The 19,865-nt window shown below is 42.3% G+C and overlaps 1 protein-coding gene across 1 annotated transcript in view; it reads left to right on the plus strand.

Moving 5' to 3' along the window:
• Positions 1-19,865, plus strand: part of ATP2A3 (ATPase sarcoplasmic/endoplasmic reticulum Ca2+ transporting 3) — a 221,326-nt gene that overhangs the window by 51,063 nt on the left and 150,398 nt on the right. The window contains exons 2-3 of the mRNA XM_073665195.1: positions 18,680-18,697; positions 19,747-19,829. Coding sequence (XP_073521296.1) covers positions 18,680-18,697; positions 19,747-19,829 — 101 coding nt within the window. The remainder of the gene's footprint in view (positions 1-18,679; positions 18,698-19,746; positions 19,830-19,865) is intronic.

The raw sequence follows: 19,865 nt of genomic DNA on the forward strand, positions 1-19,865 counted from the left end.
TAATAGCGGGCACGCAGAGCGCAGCAGGAGCCGCGCTGTGGCTACAGTGTGCCGGCTATTAAGGAAAATGAATATTCATTGCTCTTTACCTCCATGGGCGTGGGGAGCAGGGAATGTTCATTTTCTTTAGTAGCGGGCACAGTGTAGGCTGCAGCAAGCGGCTGCTGCCTCCTGTGCCCCGCTATTCCCCCGCTGCTGCTCCCCCATACCCACCACCATGCGGCCATACAATAATATAGTATTTGGACTATAAGATACACCCCCCCCCCCCCCCCCACACACACACACACACACTTTCCTCCAAAATTTTATAGTACAAAAAAAAAACGGTAGTTAGGTAGACGGAAAAATAAAGTTATGGCTCTTGGAAGAAGGGGAGGAGAAAACGGAACTTTTCCACGGCGTGAAGGGGTGATCATGAAATATGTTGATATTCAATAATGCTTTCTTCTGAATTGTGCAGCAGCTTGATGACGTGTTTAAACACTGACCACATACCGCACTTTCTTTTATAAACTTGTTTAACTTTTTTTTTTTTTTAAAGATGGATTCTGTTCTTTTTCAGAGTACTTCCTCTAATCAACATGTCATGCTGCTTTTTTTACTTTTTTCCTTCATATTCAGCAGACATATCTTATCTGTGGTGCAGTTTGTTTGACTAGGTCATTCGGGGATCTGGATTTATTAAAGACCTGGAACTCTTCCTAGATAAAACAGTAGCTTCCTAAAGTTGTACATTATATGGCTGAAATCTAGTTTTAGAAATAATCTGGACATTTTTTTAAGTTGTAAGCTAGTACTGAAACACAAGATCACTGGTTTTATAGAGCATTGTTCTCATCTTGCTTTTTCAGAACCACTTTGCTCCTCAGACAGCGGACTTCCTGCTTTCTGGGGAGCTGGTGCTCCTGCTTGACAGTTTGGACCAAGGATTTAGTTTGGCCACTGGCCTTAATTTGAGGCATCTTTTCCTCTGCCAATTTATAGGCGTTCAGTAGCACTGAAGTTGGCTGGGATCGGGAGCTAACCATATGCTTTAACGATCGTTGACCGCTTCAATGCAGTGCTTGCAGGCTCAATAGAAAGAGCTTGTAAGCACTGCACCTGTTAGGCCACCGCTGCTGGATTGCAGCAGTATCTGGTCCTCTAATGAGCTGTAAAATACTAAAAGGAATATATCTTGAACGGTTTCAAATTTTAATAACTTTTTTTTTCACAAGCCCTTTCAATTATCACCATCTTTTGAAGATGGGAATAAACCTTTCATTTTAAAATAGATTTTGACGTATATTAACAAGTCCAAAATGCCCTTCCAGGATAATTTATTATGACTGGTACATTGGATCTCTACAAAAGAGAAGGGCCTAGACAGCGATGCCACTACATCCATATGTAAAAACATGCTGACTGATTCCATTTACGTAACGGTTACAAGAGCTGCAGAATATTGGCAGTGAATACTCATTCAGTTTACATTGTACTGCAATGCAAAATTCCAAAATAAAAGCAATATATGCTGAGACCCTAGGGATGACGTTGGTAGAGCTGGAGTGCTTTGTTTATGGCTTATGCATCTTCTAATTTCTTGTAGTTTTGCATTTGTAACAATGTAGGTTATGAAGCATTGTAGCTGATAAATGGCAGAGCAGGCCTGGAAACTTATTGCAAATGCCAAAAAAATTGATTTCCACAAATTAAAGTAGAAAGACCTAAAAAAGCAGTGTTGAAAACTGTTAGTAGGCCACTAGGTTTTTCTCTTGACTTCACATTTGCTATCAAGGGAAAGTGGGGAGCATCACATGCATATTATATGGTTGATCGGTCCCTAGAAAGCTGATGGGTTTGGATGACATGTCTTATGTGCATGGCGCCCTTGATTCATTATTTTTATCACTTTTGACTCCTGTTAGGAACATTTGAATCTGTGTGTGCCCATGATTTTTGTCTACTCTAGTCTGAATTATTATGGACTGGTAAAATGTTATACATTTTATTAAAAAAAAAAAAAGTGCTCTTACCAGGTTTCAATTGTTTTCATTCAGGTTGTGCCATCTGTAGAAATAAATAACCTTGCAGAAACAAAAATACATGACCAAAACTAAATAAACTATATCAAGCAAACCCCTATAATATAAGAATCGAAGAACCGTGTAAGGCACAGTTCAGAAAAGCAGTCTAATTCATTAAATATTCAAATAGACAAATTGCATTTTATCACATTAACTATCTTTTCAGCGTATCCAAAAACCTCCTGGATTGTCTCTTCTCACCCTACTTACAGTATCTTTATGTAGATGGAAAAAGTCCATCCTGGCATCTTTAGGTATAAGATCATTCTTCTGATTTAGGTCACATCAGAAGATAACTAAACAGGGCATCCTAGCCTGGCAAAGTAAGACTTTTAATAAATATATTCACAAAATCCAGTTAAACTACAAGCTCGTACAATATAAAATCAATATGAAGTCATGTGGCACGGCAGTAGTTGTCTGACTCTGGGTTTTGCCTAACTGCTTCTTCCTGGGTCAAACTGCATTTTGGGAGTATGATAAGTCTGTCTTTGGATATAATGTACCTGGGTGGGTGCCTTTATCTTTTGGCTATCTTTTTGAGGTGAACCACATCAAGAGAAGAGAGATCCTCTACCTAAAGATGCTAGGACCACTATTTTCCATCTACATAATAACGATGCTGAACGTATGTGAAGACCATTCAGGAGGTTTTTGGGTTTTTTTTTTGCATACACTCAAAAGATCATTGATGTGGTAAAGTGCCAGCCATTCTTTTGTCTGCCACAGCTCTTGCAGAAAATATCAAATCTCTATTTTATAATAAAGGCAATAGAAGTTGTTAAAGATGTGTCCCATGGTGTGGGCAGAAACTACTATCCAAAACTAGCTTCCTACTCCTGATTTAATATAATTTTTAAATGTATTTAAAAAAAAATAAATAAAAAAAATAAAAATAAAAATTCCATTTAAGGATTAGGACACCAATTGTGATTGTAAAGTGTATGTGTAAATGACTGGATAAAAGAGATTATCCACTACTTTAACATGGAAGACCTATTTTTAGGATAAGTCATCAATATCAGATCATTTGGTCCGGCACCCGGAAGAGAACTGCAGCTCTGCTTCTATTCCGATAAAGAGGAGCTGAGCAGTAGTTCTCTGCAGTGTACAGACCTGTGCTGTTCCAGTCCATAACCTGTTTTTATCCAACTGCTGTTAGAGCTGACAACAGATTGGTGAGAGTTCTGGGTGTCCGACCTCCACTGATCTGACATCAATGACCAATCCTAGTGATAGGTCATCAATGTCAAAGTAATGGACAATCCCTTTAATCCAATGGTTAGTGACAAGCAGCCTAGGACATGAATTTAAATTATAAACAGAAAAAACTGTCCGGCACTTCCAAAACAAGAAATAGGTGTGAACAGGTGCTTACTAGGAGCAGCAACCTCCATATACAATTAACAAACAAAGCAGCACTCTGCAACGCTAAGTATGTGAACATGAAATATATGAAATTTGAATAGCATTACTGCTCTAGAGAATAGAAATAAATGAGAAATCTTAGCACATAAATTGGCCAATTCATGTGTACCTGGTAGCCACGGTCAGGCGTTTCTCAAAAAATGAATTTAAATTCTAATGAGACGCTAACGTTAGTAACCGTGTGTGTGTGTGTGTGTGTGTGTGTATGTGTATGTAGGCTCTCGTGGGAAGGCAATGGAAAGGAAATGACAAATTATCTGTTTATACGGTTATACACATTGGGTGACCAAGAGGCTAAAAAAGGAGGCTTTGTGTAGCCTCTAAAATGGCTGACTGCTTGTATCTTCCATTCCTCAGTAACACTAAGGCTATGTTCCCACCCGTTGTGTTTTTCAGCTTATTTTGCTGCAGATTTTTATGTAAATTTTCAGCTGCGTTTTGCAGCACCAGCAACGTCTATGAGAAACTAAATTCTCTGTTCCCACATCTTTTTTTTTTTTTTTTTTTTTTTTGCTGCGTACTTTATGCCTTGGTTCTGTTCTTGGAATATAGAGCATGTCACTTCTTTCGGTGTTTTTTCACCCATAGGAAGTAATTGGTGATGAAAAAAACGCACCAAAAAATGCAGTGTGAGGCAGTGACCGGGATCGTATACGAGGGACGTTATATATCCCCCAGAATGTGTACAGAGACCTATTAAATCCATTGGAGTGCATTGCAGTCACAGACACAGCTGCGGCTGCAATGCAGGAATGAAGGTGAGCAATGACCTGGTCAGACTACCTGGCTAAGGCAGATTAAGTAAAACCCGGCAGGGCCTTCATTTCTTGGAGGAGGTCACAGGAGGCAGTGGGGCGGCCTCCTCCCTCCAACCCAGGTCCTTTAAAATCCCTGCATTAAGGAGTAGTGTTGTTCAGTGTTGGGACCTGCTAGGAGAATAGCAGGAAAGCTCAGCAGGATTGAGTGTGGCTGAACCCCTGCCTGGGAAGGGTCTGCACCTGTTAGGCTCTGAGCGGCCTGGCGTGGCCGTTGCCCACGGCAACCGTGGTTATGGACTTGTGTTAACCCGGCTGCGAACCGGAGTACTTTCTGTTGACCCGTGAGTTGCTGAATAAAGCGGTTTATGTTGGACTTGCTTGGGTCACTGCCTCAGTTACTGCACGGTGTGAACACCGCCGCCTTACACGCAGGTACATTTTTTTTTTCAGCGTTTTTGATGGCAAAATAGAATGGAGTTCTTTTTTTTCACAGAACTTTATGTACATGTATAAATAGAGACAGAAGGACAGTGAAAAAACGCAGCAAAATCTTCAGATTTGATGCAGCTGATTTCCAGCCAGAGATCAGTTTTGCTCCAGATTTCTGACTGAAAAAAAACCAACATGTGGGAACATAAAACTATTCTTAGGCCATCACTTAATCTCTAGAAAGAATAAAAGAATGTCCAGAACAAATGAATACTCATTTGTTAAATAGTACCTCTTGTAACCTGGACAGTTCCCTGTGCAATAGGTGTAGCTTTTCACTGTCTTTCCTTCATAATGACAGTTATGGTGTTGAAATAAAGTAAATATTGGCTATCTTTAGAATTGTGCTAACCATTTTCAGGAAAAATGTCAGTTTTCCCAGTATCCTCAATGATTTCAGTGTTGGAGAAGAATGCTGTAGTTCTGAGCTTTTGCAGATATAACCTGGTGATTGTGCCTACATTCTACAACTAAAGATAATTAAATAAATGCGGAAAAAAATGAAAACTAGAGTATAAAACAACAACAAACGGTAAACCAATGGGAAAATTCATCGTTGTTTTTTTTTTTTTTTTTTTTTTTTTTTTTTTTTAAAATAAAATCTTCATTTTCTATTAAAACCCCTGCCAGTATGATAATCTAAGGCCCCGGGAACAGCTCCAGGTGTTTATGCTAAACTGAATGATGCCTAATAAAGGTCTCTTTAACCCATAGGTTAGATTGACATCTGTAGAATGCATATATCATAAAAAGCCAATGATGTATACTTTATAGATCCCTTTGATGCCATACAGGGACTTCCACCAACCATAGGCAAAAAAATGTAAAAAAAAAAAAAAGTATACCATGTATTTGTTTTACTGGATCATCCTGGCCTCTGTTCTTCAGTGATGGCTATGGCAACTCCTGGTTGCAAGCTAGAGCAATTATAGAGCAGAGAGTAGGAAAAATTTTATGCAGGGTCTAGAGCAGAGGTCTCAAACACGCGGCCCGCAGGCACAGACCCCTTGACAATCCCGATCTGGTCCAGGAGGAGCTGCCGAGAGAAGCTCTGCATTGCCGCGCAGAGACTGTCTCGCAGCACTCCATTTCCAATGCCAGTCGTCGGCCTATGAAAAGCCAGCAGCTGATATCTGCGTCCCAGGGCAGCGGTGTCTGACGTCACTGCCATGCGCATATGTCAGCTGCTGGCCTCTGATTGGCTGGCATTGGAGACTGGGAGACGGTCTCTGCGGCAATGCAGCGCAGCTGTCGGCGGCTCCTCCTGGACCAGGTCGGGATCATCAAGGGGTCTGTGCCTGCTTGCCGCATGACGTGTGCACGGAGGACAGGTGAGAGGAATCCTTTTTTTTTTTTTTTTTTTTTTCCTCTTTCGTGTGTGTGAAGAACAGCACGGGGGACATATCTACAATAGGGGGACCTGGATGGGGCACATTACTGCAAGATGGGGACCACCAGGGTGGGGCACATTACTGCAAGATGGGGACCACCAGGGTGGGGCACATTACTGCAAGATGGGGACCACCAGGGTGGGGCACATTACTGCAAGATGGGGACCACCAGGGTGGGGCACATTACTGCAATATTGGGGACCACCAGGGTGGGGCACATTACTGCAATATTGGGGACCACCAGGGTGGGACACATTACTGCAATATTGGGGACCACCTGGATGGGGCACATTACTAGATGTTTGCCAGAATTACTATATGGTGCTAATTGTAAAACAATATTACTCTGTGGCCAATTGGAGGAAACAAAATTGTAAAATAAAAAAAAGTAAAATAAAGCATGAAAAAATATTTTGCCGCTAAAAATGCTGTTTTATATCTAAACTAAAGTAAACACAAAAAAGTGCACGTTTATTATCGCCACATCCAACCCAAGCTATAAAAAAAAAAATAACACAGCAAAAATGTTCAGACTGTGTATGCAAAAAAAAAAATGGTATCACTGAAATTGTCACTTTAACCTGCAAAGAATGCGGCCCCCCAAATGTGCGGTCCATATACCCAGCCGAGTTTGAGACCCCTGGTCTAGAGAGAACTTCTTTGTTGGAGACATCCATTGGAAAACCTGTGGGAGTGGCTCGCACCTGTATAAGTCTTAATCCATTCATTATGCAACTAAAATAGTGCACAAAGATATATTTTTAATGTGGGTCATGTCATTGTTGTAGATTCGGTTCATTAGCAGAGAGTCTACATCACGCTATCTTTAATCAAAAATTTGAACACCCCTGTCACACACTAAAACGCTTTTTTTTTTTTTTTTTTTTTTTTTTTTTTTGCAAAAAACAAGATTTTGCATCGCCATATTTGAGAGCTATACATGTTCCGTATTTCTGCTGACAGTCATGTGAGGGCTTTTTTTTTTTTTTGTGGTTCTAGTTGACATTTTTATTGGTAAAGCTTTTTGATTGCTTTCTATTCCGATTTTTGGGTGGCAGAACAAACAAAAATCATCAATTCAGGGACTTTTTTTTTTTTTTTTTTATGCCGTTCACTGTGTGATAAGTGTTAAGACAGCTTTATTCTTCGGGTCAGTACGATTACAGCAATGCCACATTTCTATAGTTTTTATTGTTGAAAAGTCCCAAAACATAAAAAAAATTATTTTGTAGAAAAAATAATTTTGTATTGCTTTATTCTGAGAGCTGTAACACTTTTTATTTTTCCTGGAACTGTATGGCGGCTTGCTTTTTGCTGGACAAGATGATGTTTTCAGTGATATCCTTTTTATTTAGGCTGTGTGCCCACTATGCGTTTTTGATGCGGAATTTCCTCAGCGGAAACGCTTTACAAACGCTTGGTAATACGTGCCCCATGGTCCCCAATTAAAATCCGCATGTTCTGTGCACATGCTGTGGAATTTTCCGCTGCGGATTTTCCTTGCGGAAAAATCCGCAGCATGTCCATTATTTGTGCGTTTCCGCATGCAGATTTGAGTTCACAATGCATTTGAAAAACGCAAGTCAAATCCGCATGTAAAAACGCTTAAAAAACGCGTGTAAAATCCACATGTGTTTTTAAATGGCAATGACATGCAGAAACGCTGCGGAAATTTTCTGCTTCAATTCTGCATCGTGGGCACATAGCCTTAGTCTTTTTTTTGTTCGGTGTTGTGATCAAAAAGCATAGTTTTTTGGCCTTTTTTTGTCTTTGTCTGTCAATATGTCTGGCTGTCTTTATGATGAGGAACATACTTGTGCTTCAGGGTGGGCCTGTGGGTAGGTCTTTTCTTGCTGATCTGGCCTAGAGCACCAGGATAAGACCCTGCCGACAGTCCAGCCCAGAGCACAAGCATATCATTAACTCAAAACTGCAAACACTGATTACACAAGAGCCACAAGACTAATTTCTTCACCTCAGGTATCGTATTAATCAGTGAAGCAGCCTCAACATGACAATGTTGACAATTTTATTTTTAACGTTTTAATTCTTTTTTTTTTTTTCTATTATAGATGCTGCATTTAAAGCATCTAAGTTGTTCACACATTATAAATCCATGCTGGTTGCATGGATTTATATTGTGTGATCAACTTGTCAAGCACTTTTCCATGTGATTCTCAAAATCGCTCGGAAAAGTGCTTGAAAAAACGCATGCGAAAACGCTGAAAAAAACGCTTCTCTCTGGCAGAAAAAACGCATGTAAATCTGCCAGCATTTTTTTCTGCCAGAGAGAGGCAAAAACGCTCTGCATCAAATCTGCTACGTGGGCATATAGCCTAAGTCTGAATCTACATTGTGCACATTCCAATTAAAACAAACAAACAAGGAAAACCATTTCATGAACTGGTATAGTAAACTTTTGACTGGTAATTTCTTACCTAGCTCACTACTGGGATTTTTTTTCTAAGTCTTTTTCTTTTTTTATATTGTATTTAAATATAGCATGTCTTTCAAAGGGATGCAAAAAATGAAGATCATGGAATATATAAATTGCTTACACTGCCAAAGATGTAAATTCTGACACTGGTCATGATTGCTGACATGCTATGTTGCAATGATGATGGATAAGTACCTTGGGCAGGGCAACAGCCTTTAACCTCTGTCTTGCTAATTTAATGCTGATGCACTGTGGTACTAGTCTTTCAGCGTGACATTGGATAGTAACTAGTGATGATCGAGCACTAAAATGCTCGGGTGCTTGTTGCTCGGGTCGAGCAAATCGTAATGCTCGGGTGCTCGACCCGAGCAACGAGCCCAATCTAAGTCAATGGGAAACTCCAGCACTTTTCCACTGGCAACCCCCGGGGATCTTCAAGGGGGACTAAAAATTGCCCAAATTGATAGAACAGTGCTCAAATGATATGGGAACAGCATGGGGGAAGACCCCTGGAAGCATTTGACTCCCACTGCTGTGAGCAATGTTGTCGGAAGTATGACGCCACCTTTACGGACTCACACTAAAACATACAAAAATGGGTTTTCCTGGGGAAAATGTTAAGGAATATATTTTCCAGGGTAATGACTTGCATATAAGGCAAAATAAATCCCCCCCCCCCCAAAAAAAAAAAAAATGCTCCTCCACACCTTAGGGTATGTTCATGCGTAGCGGTTTTGATGCGGTTTTACACTTTTGCATTGCTTTCAACAGTGAAAAATACATTCACCAGTAAACGTAATTTTAACATTTTACTACCTTATCTGGCCATGTGGTGTGTGAGACATGATGAGACACATCCTGTTTAATTTATGAAGGAGGGACTCTGAAAGTCAGTCTATTTTTACAGGGCCATTAGGCAGCCCTTACTATTGTTAGAGGGCCATCAACCAGTTATGCTTTGTTCCCATTATTAAGGAGTGGGTTCCCTATACTGTTATTGCGTATGCAGTGACTGCAAGGGCTGCCCAAAATTTGGAAAAACCCCAATACACTTTTGAAGAGACATAGAAGAGGGCATCCTTAAAAAAAAAAAAATTTTCCCTTTGTTAAGGAGTGGTGCTGCTATCATCCGGTGGTCTTGAGAATGCTGGCCCAATCCAGCCCTTGTTCATTTTTTATAAGAGTCAGCCTGTTAGCATTTTCAGTTGACAGGCAGATGCGCCTAGCAGTTATAATTCCACCGACGGCACAAAAAATCTGCTCTGACAAAACTCTAGCGGTAGGGCAGGCTAGGACCTCCAAGGCGTAGAGAGCCAGTTCATGCCACATGTCCAGCTTGGATACCCAATAATTATAAGGCACAGAAGAATCACGGAGGACGTTGGTACAGTCAGCAAGGTACTCCTTCAGCATCTTCCAAAACTTTTCCCTCCTTGTCAGAGTACCCCGTGCAACAGGGCCTGGGCGCTGGGAGGGTCTGAGAAAACTGTCCCACACCTTTTGACAGTGTTACCCTGCATCGTATTTGTGTGTCTTTCTCGCCTGTACTCCTTAGTTGTCCAAGGATCTCTGACCTCTGCCGCCAGCATTTTCAGATTGGAATTATTTAAAAAAATTCCTCAACAAGGGCCTTCTGGTACTGCAACATTTTATTAGACCTCTCTGTCATGGGAAGGAGAGTTAGAAAGTTCTCCTTGTATCGTGGGTCTAGAAGTGTGATCAACAAGTAATTACTGTTGGCCAAAATGTGTACAGAGCGAGGGTCACGGGAAAGGCACCGGAACATAAAGTCAGCCATGCGTGACTGACTGCCATCAGCTAAGTCTTCCCTGTCCTGACCAAAAGAATGACTGTCCATGCTCTCCTCCTCCTTCTCCCTCTCCTCAGGCTATCCATGCTGAACAGACTGTATGAATGCTGTGTGGGTAGTACCGTTTGTAGCGCAGGAAACCAGCTCCTGTTCCTCCTCTTCATCTTCCGCTTCCTCATTATCACCCAATCCGCGTTGGGATGAGATGAGGCTGGGCTGTGTGGCATCACCCTGTATGGTTCTTTTCTCCATCTAATTTAATATATTTTTTTTTATTTCTATAGCGCCAACATATTCCGCAGCACTTTACAAATTTTAGCGGGGGCTTATACAGACAATACAGAATAAGCATATTTCATATCGAAAGGAGTTAGGGCCCTGCTCGCAAGCTTACAGTCTGAGGAAATGGGGGAGACACAAAAGGTAGAATGAACATATATTTTATAATGCAGCCTTGATATACTAAATAGGATAAATAATACATGGACTGGTCGCCTGCCAGTATGTGTGCAGTCCTGACTGAGGCTATTATGTGCATGGTTGGTATGAACCTGAAATTGAAGATTTTAATATGGGGGAAAACTGGGACGGACAGAGTGTGTGTGTGTGTGTGTGTGTGTGTGTGTGTGTGGAGGCGATACGCCAGTCTAAAGAAATGGGTTTTTAGGGTCCGCTTGAAACTGTGGGTATTGGGAATTAATCGAACTGTCCTGGGTAGTACATTCCAAAGAATTGGCGCAGCACGCGAGAAATCTTGGAGACGGGAGTGGGAAGTTCGGATTATGGAGGTTTTAAGTCACTGGCAGAACGGAGGGCACGTGTAGGGTGGTAGACAGAGACAAGGGAGGAGATGTAGGGGGGGTACTGAAGCATGGAGCGCTTTGTGGGTAAGCATAATAAGTTTAAATTGAACTCTATATTGGATGGGTAACCAATGCAATGACTGGCACAGGGAAGAGGCATCGGTGTAGCGGTTGGCGAGGAATATGATCCTGGCTGCTGCGTTAAGGAGGGATTGGAGAGGGGAGAGTTTAGTAAGAGGGAGCCCGATAAGTAGAGAGTTGCAGTAGTCCAGACAGGAATGAATAAGAGCTACAGTAAGAGTTTTTGCCAAGTCAAAGGTGAGAAAAGTCGTGGTTCTTGAGATGTTTTTGAGGTGTAGATGACCTGAGCGAGTGATTTGATGTGAGGAGTGAAGGAAAGATCTGAGTCAAAAATGACCCCAAGACAGCGGGCTTGTTGCTGGGGCGTAATGGTTGAGAAATGGCAATATCGGGCACAGGTAGGTTAGTGGAGGGAGGAAATACGAGTAGTTCAGTTTTTGACAGATTCAGTTTTAGACAGAGGGAGGACATAATGTTGGACACAGCAGAAAGACAATCACTGGTCTTTTGTAATAATGCAGGGGTGATGTCCGGAGCAGAGGTATATAATTGGGTGTCATCAGCATAGAGATGGTACTGAAAACCGAATCTGCTGATTGTTTGTCCAATGGGAGCAGTGTATAAGGAGAAAAGAAGGGGGCCTAGGACTGATCCTTGAGGAACCCCAACAGTAAGGGGAAGGAGAAAGGAGGAGGAGCTGGCAAAATAAACAGAGAAGGAGCGGTCCGAGAGATAGGAGGAGAACCAGGAGAGAACAGTGTCCTTGAGGCCAATAGTGCGGAGCATAGTGAGGAGGAGCTGGTGATCCACAGTGTCGAATGCTGCAGAGAGATCCAGGAGAATCAGCAGGGAGTAGTGACCATTAGATTTAGCTGTTCGTAGATCATTAGAGACTTTAGTGAGGGCAGTTTCAGTAGAATATAAAGAGCGGAAACCAGATTGTAAAGGGTCAAGAAGAGAGTTGTCTGAGAGATAGCGGATTAGACGGGAATGGACCAGGCTTTCCAGGAGTTTAGAGATAAAGGGAAGATTGAAAACAGGTCTGTAGTTGGCCATGCAGTTCTGGTCAATGAATGTTTTTTTTAAGTAATGGATGTATGCTGTATGCTGGCATGTTTAAAAGAAAAGGGAAAGATACCAGATGAGAGGGAGAGGTTGAAAATTTTAGTTAGGTGAATGGTGACCGCTGGAGCAAGGGACTGAAGGAGATGTGAGGGAATAGGGTCACTGGTGCAGGTGGTAGGGTGAGAAGATGCAAGGAGCCTGATCACTTCATCTTCCGTGACTTCCATCTCATCGTGCTCCGCCTGCAATGCCTCCTCTTTAATTGTGAGCAGCGACCTTTTCAGTAGACAGAAAAGCAGGCTGGTGAAGCTAATTATGGCATTGCCGCTCACCATCTTGGTGGAGTGCTCACCGTTTTGGAGGACGGGACAGATGTCTGACATCTATGCCCACTCATCAGTTCTTATGTGCGGAGTCTGACCTGAATAATGACGGACGTGTTGAAGCTGGTACTCAACCTTGCAGATGTTGGGTAGGATTTGTGAGCAGCAGAGGGCAGTTGTTAAGTTCCAACACGTGGTGACATCGCACACTAGTCGGTGAGCTGGAAGCTGCAAACGCCGCTGAAGCTTGGTGGGGGCGGCGGAAGCTGTAGGTAACTTTCGAAAATGGGCACACACGTGGCGTACTTTGACAAACGGCTCGGGCAGATCCGGGTAGATTTTTGAGAAACCGATGAACCACTAGGTTGAGCACGTGGGCCATGCATGGTACATGTGCGGGCTTGCCTAGCTTCAGAGCCGCCACCAGGTTCTGGCCATTGTCACACTTGATCTTGTCTGGATGTAGGTTCAGCGGTGACTGCCACAGATCTGCCTGCTTCGTTATAGATGTCAACAACTCTTCAGCGGTGTACGATTTGTCACCTAAGCATATTAGCTTCAGCAGTGCCTATTGCTGCTTGGCCAAGGCAGTGCTTCCAGATTCCGACTGATGCTGTCATTTCGGAGATGGAGGAGGTATAGGCGTTGTAGAATGTAGGGGCAACCCTGATTGACCCAAGGCCTGCAATCCTCGGCGTCAGGAGGACGTGTTCTATCCCAGGGTCTGACTGGGTCCCGGCTTCCACTATATTAACCCAGTGTGCCATCAGCTAGATGTACCGTCCCTGGCCACAAGCTCTTGTCCTTGTGTCCGTGGTTAGGTGGACTTTCCTAGTAACTGCTTTTTTGAGGACACGGGTAATGTTCTGGGACACGTGCTTGTGTAATGGGGGGAGGATACACTTGGAGAAATAGTGGCGGCTGGGGACTGAGTACCGAGGGACAGCCGCCGCCATCAGGTTGCCGAAAGATTCCGTCTCCATGACCTTAAAAGGCAACCTTTTCAAGTGCAAGCATTCGAGAAATGTGAGTTTAGTATTGTGGCCTGTGGGGCGTTGGCTGCGTATTTGCCCTTGCGATCAAAGGACTGGGACAGGGACAACTGAACGCTGAGCTAGGGCAAGGACTGTGACCGTGATGGTTGCAAGTGTGCAACAGGTGCAGGGCGTGATTAATCTTTGCCTGCGCCATGGACCGAGGATTGACGTGGACTCACAACAGCGGAACAGGCAGTGGTGTCACCCGCAGACACTGTTTCTGGGCCCTGGCGTTCGGCCCAACTAGTCGGGTGCTTTGCTGTCAGCTCTTTGGAGTGTCCAAGTGTGGGATCACTTGTCCCCAGGCACTCGGCATGGTGGTAGGAAGGAGGATCAGGGTGAGTTAATACGTGGTCCAGACTCACGGCTACTGAAAACTGACTGGAAGCATTATCTACGATCCAAGCTACAACCTTTTCACACTGCTCTGGCTTCAAGAGTGGTGTTCCGCGGCCCCCTAGTAATTGTGACAGGAAGGTAGTTCGACATAATGTGGGTGTTTGTTGCGCTCCCTCAGCAGGCACAGTTTCATCTTGCCCATGCTTTCAGCCTCTGCATGCACCATCATGTCCACTTACTCGCCCTTGCTACGCCCCTAGCCCATTTTAAATGGGCTGTAATATTTTGCACGCTCCACAAAATGTCTATTTTTGCAGTAATATGGGATCACGTCTGATGATGGGAAAGGTTTCTCTGCTTCCGCAATACAGCAATGTGAATATAATCACAAAAAAACTGGCTGTATTCTGCTGACAAGCAAATGGAGCAGTAAAATGGTGTACTGTGTTGCTTTTTATGGAGTAAGAGCAAAAAAATAGCCTTGATATGTAGGGCAATGGATATCTGTAACAGCAGCAGCAGACTGCTATTGGACCCTATTGTGCTGTATACACTCTCCACAAACCCTGCCTGCCTAACTCCTGCTATCACCAGTAATATATGCAACTGGATTAGTCCTCAGAAGGACTGTTAGTTCAGGTGGATATAAAGCTTGCTGTGGAATACCTATACTAACTATTAAACCACCAATTCTCTCTCTCACTCAGCAGATCTTCTCCCTACCCTGGCTGTTTCCGAGGTAGACTCTGACGACCATAGGGTCACCAGGTCTTATATAGACCTGATGACGCTATGCGGCCAGCCAGTCACTGTAATGCTACAACCAACATGGCTACAGCATTATAGTGAGTGGCAGGTAATCCCTGCATGTTAATTGGCTGTCTAAAGAGCGCCAAACATGCGGGCGGGTACCTGAGCTCCAGCCAAATCGTCCCAGAAATATTCGCCAAGCATCTCGAGTAGTGAGATGCTCACGCTCGCTCATCACTAATAAATAGTGACTATTGTATGCTAATTCATTACATTGGCTTGGAATATAGTGAAAACTCGCCCCCAGAACTTCTTCTATTTCATGTTGAGATCAGTAAAACAAATAGGACATATCTGCTTCTATTTCTTATTGTTATAATGCCAAAAATTGGAGCTGATATATTTATTGTGTAGTTTTACAATTAATATTTCTAGGAAATATTACTAGAATGGCTTCTATAGTAAATTGCTTTGTGATGCAGTATGGTAAGTAAGAAATGCTATTGGGATTTTCCCCAGTGAAGTAAATTAATAAGTTCCTGCAAAATTGCAGCTAATACAGCAAATTGCATTAAAATACATTTTATTTTGGAGTTTAAAAAATACAGCAAGCTCTGGAAACTATAATGGGTATATGGGGAAACAAGTGTTTGTATACAGCTGGTATTTGTGTTGTATCAGTTATGTTAGTGTTTAGAGGAAACCTGTCAGTAGGATCAACCCTCCTAATCCGTCTGTGGGCATGCAGGTAATAGAATGCATAAAATGAGATCTTGATATCTGTGATTTGATTTCTTACTCCAGAGAAATAATTTTTCTTAATATGTAAATGAGCTGTTAAGATCTATGGGACCAGACAAACGTTGGCTAAAGGCGTAAAAAATAAGCAGTCACACAGCCCCATATCCCCTCCCAAAAATGAAAACGTTACGTGTCTTGGAAATTCGCAACAAAAGCAATTTTTTTTTCACCACTTAGACAAAACAAACAAAACTAATATATATATTTGGTATCTGCGTAATCGTACTGACCTGGAGAATCCTATTGCCAGGTCAGCTTTCCCATACTGAACATGGTAAATAAAAAACAAAATAAAAAAAATTGTGGAATTGCACTTTTTGTTTGCAATTTCAAAGCACTTGGAATTTTTTTTTTTCCTGCTTTCCAGTGCATCACATGATGAAATTAATTATGCCATTTAAAAGTACAACTCCTCCCACAAAAAAACAAGCCCTCAGGCTATGTGCACATGAAGCTTTTTTTTTTATGCGTTTTTCCCTCCCTGGAAAGGCTGCGAAAAACACTTGCTAATATATCTGCCAGCTATAGCAATGGTAATCCTGATGTGCTGTGCACGTGATGTGGAAATTTCTGTTTTAAGATTACCATTGCGGAAAAAAAAGCAGCATGGCCATTGTTTGGGCATTTCTGCTGCGAATTTGCGCCCATTGACTTGCATTGAACTGCAGCAAACCCGTACCTGTGGATTTGCTGCTTTTCAATTAAAGTCAATGGGCGCGAATTCGCGCCAGAAGCGCGCTGTGAGTGGTACCCGGTTCGGGAGAGGAGGACTACAACTCCTCTCATCCGACCGCCGCTCCTGCTGATAACAGCGAGTGCAGCGTGGCTGGGAGGAGCAGTAGTCTGGTCTCCCCAGCCCGTGTGCCTGTGGTAGTAAAAAACAAACAAAACAAGCAAACCTTTTATACTCTCTTGTCCAGCGCCCCCTGGTGTCGTCCTGGTCCCCAGCGGTCGATCCTCTCCTCCCGGCGGTACACTGCAGGAGCGCGCTCGCTCCCAGCAGTGTACTGTACTGCCAGGACCTGCGGTGATATGAGCAATTAGCTGATTGTACCCACGGTGATGTCACATGTGAGCTTTCTCAAGAATGCTCTGACGGTGGTTAGCTCACCGCGGCTCATCAGCTTATCTTCAGCTGATGAACCCCAGTGACCTCCTGCAGCAATGTATACTGTTAGGCGTGATTTTTGCACTCCTGCCCATATACATTGCTGTCTTCTACAGCAGTGAGATCACCTACTAATATCAGCCCAAAGCGGTCGGCTTTCCCTCTGCTGATTATAAAAATGACACGTGAGCCCATGCCATTTTTTTTTATTTTATTTTTTTTTTTTATTTGGGCTCTGTGCCCACGATCCGGACGTAGCAGCGCTTTGAAACATTTTGGACGCAGCAAAAAATATGCGTCAATTCTATTGAACGCCGGTAAATCCACATGTGTTCACTGAACCATGCAAATTTACCGCATTCAATACTTTTTAGTGGTCAAATTTCTGTTGCGGAGACTAGCGACTCCGCAAGAGAATTTGACATGCTGCGGTCCTGAAAGGCATGGCGCATGTCAGTGTCTATGGGTGATTCGCAGCCTCTAATGCACGCATAGTGGACATTGGATTTCTAGAGATCCCATCCACTATGCTGTAACATCTGGACGCTGCGGGTTTGACGCTGTATAAACACGCAGCGTCAAACCTGCAGCGGCTCCTGACCATGGCCACATACCCAAACTCACCTGCAGCATGTCAATTTCTGTGACGGACACGCTAGTCTCCGCTACAGATTTTGACCGATTTTGAAGTGTCATTATATGCGGTGGATTCACATGTACCGACAAGAAAAGTGCGGCATTAGAACACAGCGTTTTGTACGCAACAAAAATGCGCTATGTCCAAAACGCTGCTTGTTGCTGTTCGTGGGGACGTAGTGGCTAACAAAACCATGTTTGCAAATGGCACCTTCCCAGATTAAGAATAGCAGCTCACAGCTGCCACATAAATTACGTGAATAGAAATGCTAATGAAGATTGGGTGAATGGGACTCGCTGACACCTAGCTCTTTTGTTTGGTGATGACAAGTTGTCAATCAGTCCTTTTCATGACCAAACCTAATTAAAGTAAAGCGTTAAATAAAACAGACACAGAGCAAACACTTTATTTGAAATACAACAGACCCATTCTTTAATCATTTAAATTAACCAATATACTCACCCCAGTTCTGACAGTAATCCAAGGGTTTAAGCAATGTCCCACCACATAACTTTATTTAGCTCCAAAAAGCATTCATTGTTGTACAAAAAATGCGCTGCGTTTTTCCTGCTCACGAAATTTCTGCCTCAAATCCGGATTATGTGCACATAGCCATATGAGGGTATGTGGACAGGAAAATATAAGTTGTGGCTCCTGGAAGAAAAACAAACGAACAAAAAAAACAAAACAGAAAAATTGCCTGGGGGAGATAGGGTTTAAAGCAGTTGGTTGCTATGTTTTCCTTTAAAAATTGGCCCATAATGATTAAAAATGTTAAAATTAACAGATCCTGACGGATGCCCGTGATTCTAGCTCGTCTCTTTGCTTCTCGACTGTGAACATTGTTGGACCACTGCAGCTTGTCAGCAGCTATTGGCTGCATCAGTGACATTCAATCCAAGCCAGAAAAGAAGGTAGAAGACTAGTGGGCGACAACCCTTTTTAATGATTAATGCTTCTTTTATTTGCTGTATTTATGGAAAGGAGTAAATGTTTCTTCATGATTGACAAAGGGAAACAATTTGTGGACCCATATATCTAGTGATAGTATACAGAGCTTTGGATTTAGTTTCCAGCTTAAACTATTTGCCAGTCTAACTGCATTATAAATTCATAATGGCATGAATGAACATTTACCCCCCAAACTCAGTTAAAATTCAGGATGCTGGATAGCTAGGTGACAATGACTGTTTAAGAGGCATAGGTGTTATACATTTTTTTTTTTTTTTAAAGGTCAAGTGGTTATTTAATAAATTTGTTTAGATCATTTACGCTCCAACTCACAATTTTTTTTTCTTTCCTTCCATGAATCTGATCCTTCTTGATTTTCTTGTTGGACTGGGTGATTAACAGAGTTACCAGCTGAAGAAGGTAAGTGCTGGTTTTTATCAAGTTTTTCAATGCAGATTTTTAAGCCAAAACCAAATTTGTATTTAAAGTGCACCTGTCGGCAGGATTGTGCTCAGTAAACTACATACATTGTCAGGAGGGCACCATTACACTGATTAATGTGATACCCTAGTTGATGAAATCCACCCTGTTGTTCTTGTGTTATCTATCTATCTATCTATATTCATCTGTATGCTCTTGTGACAGCTCACTGTGCCTTCACTGACCGGCCTCCTATTTTACGTAATGCATCTAGTAGTGCGGGGCTAGGTAAAATAGGAGGCCGGTCAGTGAACGATCAGTGACCCGTCATAAGAGCATACTGATAAATATGTAAGCAGAGCACCAGATAGAGCGCCACCCACAGTCCCACCCCGAAGCACGAGCATATCATTATCTCCAAACTGAAAGTAAAGATCCCTTCACATAATGTATCATATTAAATTGGCATTACAGCGCCACTATAGCCATGCCTTTAGTTTATGTATTTAAAGTGAACCGGTCAGCAGGATTTAACCCTATATAGTGTAACAGTTATGAATATGTATGCCTTACTCTGCAGTTGTATCAACTTAGTGGTAAATGTAGAGAGTTAAGTATCCATGACATGGCTGTCGGCTGAATGCTAGTTAGGCCCCTTACTTTTTCTCTCACTGTCACTTTCCCCGTTTAAAATACAGTGAAGATAAGTCATTGTCAGTCCCCTCTAGTGAAAACTTGAGTCCCAGGAGAATGTAGAAATGGCCTTGTTGAAGTGCAACTTTTATGTATTGTATCAACTTTAGTCTGGGTTTATAGCTGATTTTTATGAAGGAACAATACATTTTAATCCAGTTTTCTTGTTCATCATTTACAAAGTGAAATTTGTGTGCACTTTTACAGCTGGAAAGCAGAATTTAGTTTTGTTTGAGTAACCAGACAAAGTGAGAATGTGTTACGATTAATATTTTTTCGATTTAAGTTTGTATTCTTCATCATGATACAGAGTTTCTTTTGTGGCTTTAACGGATCAATTATGTTTTGCTTTCCAGGAAAATCGCTTTGGGAACTGGTGGTGGAGCAGTTTGAAGATCTTTTAGTTCGCATCCTTCTCCTAGCTGCATTTGTATCTTTTGTAAGTTAAAATACAAAAAAATTCAATTCTCTATTG

This window comes from Phyllobates terribilis, unplaced genomic scaffold (assembly GCF_046119375.1).
Source record: "Phyllobates terribilis strain yellow unplaced genomic scaffold, ASM4611937v1 Scaffold_2__4_contigs__length_985480577, whole genome shotgun sequence".
NCBI classification, from domain to species: Eukaryota; Metazoa; Chordata; class Amphibia; order Anura; family Dendrobatidae; genus Phyllobates; species Phyllobates terribilis.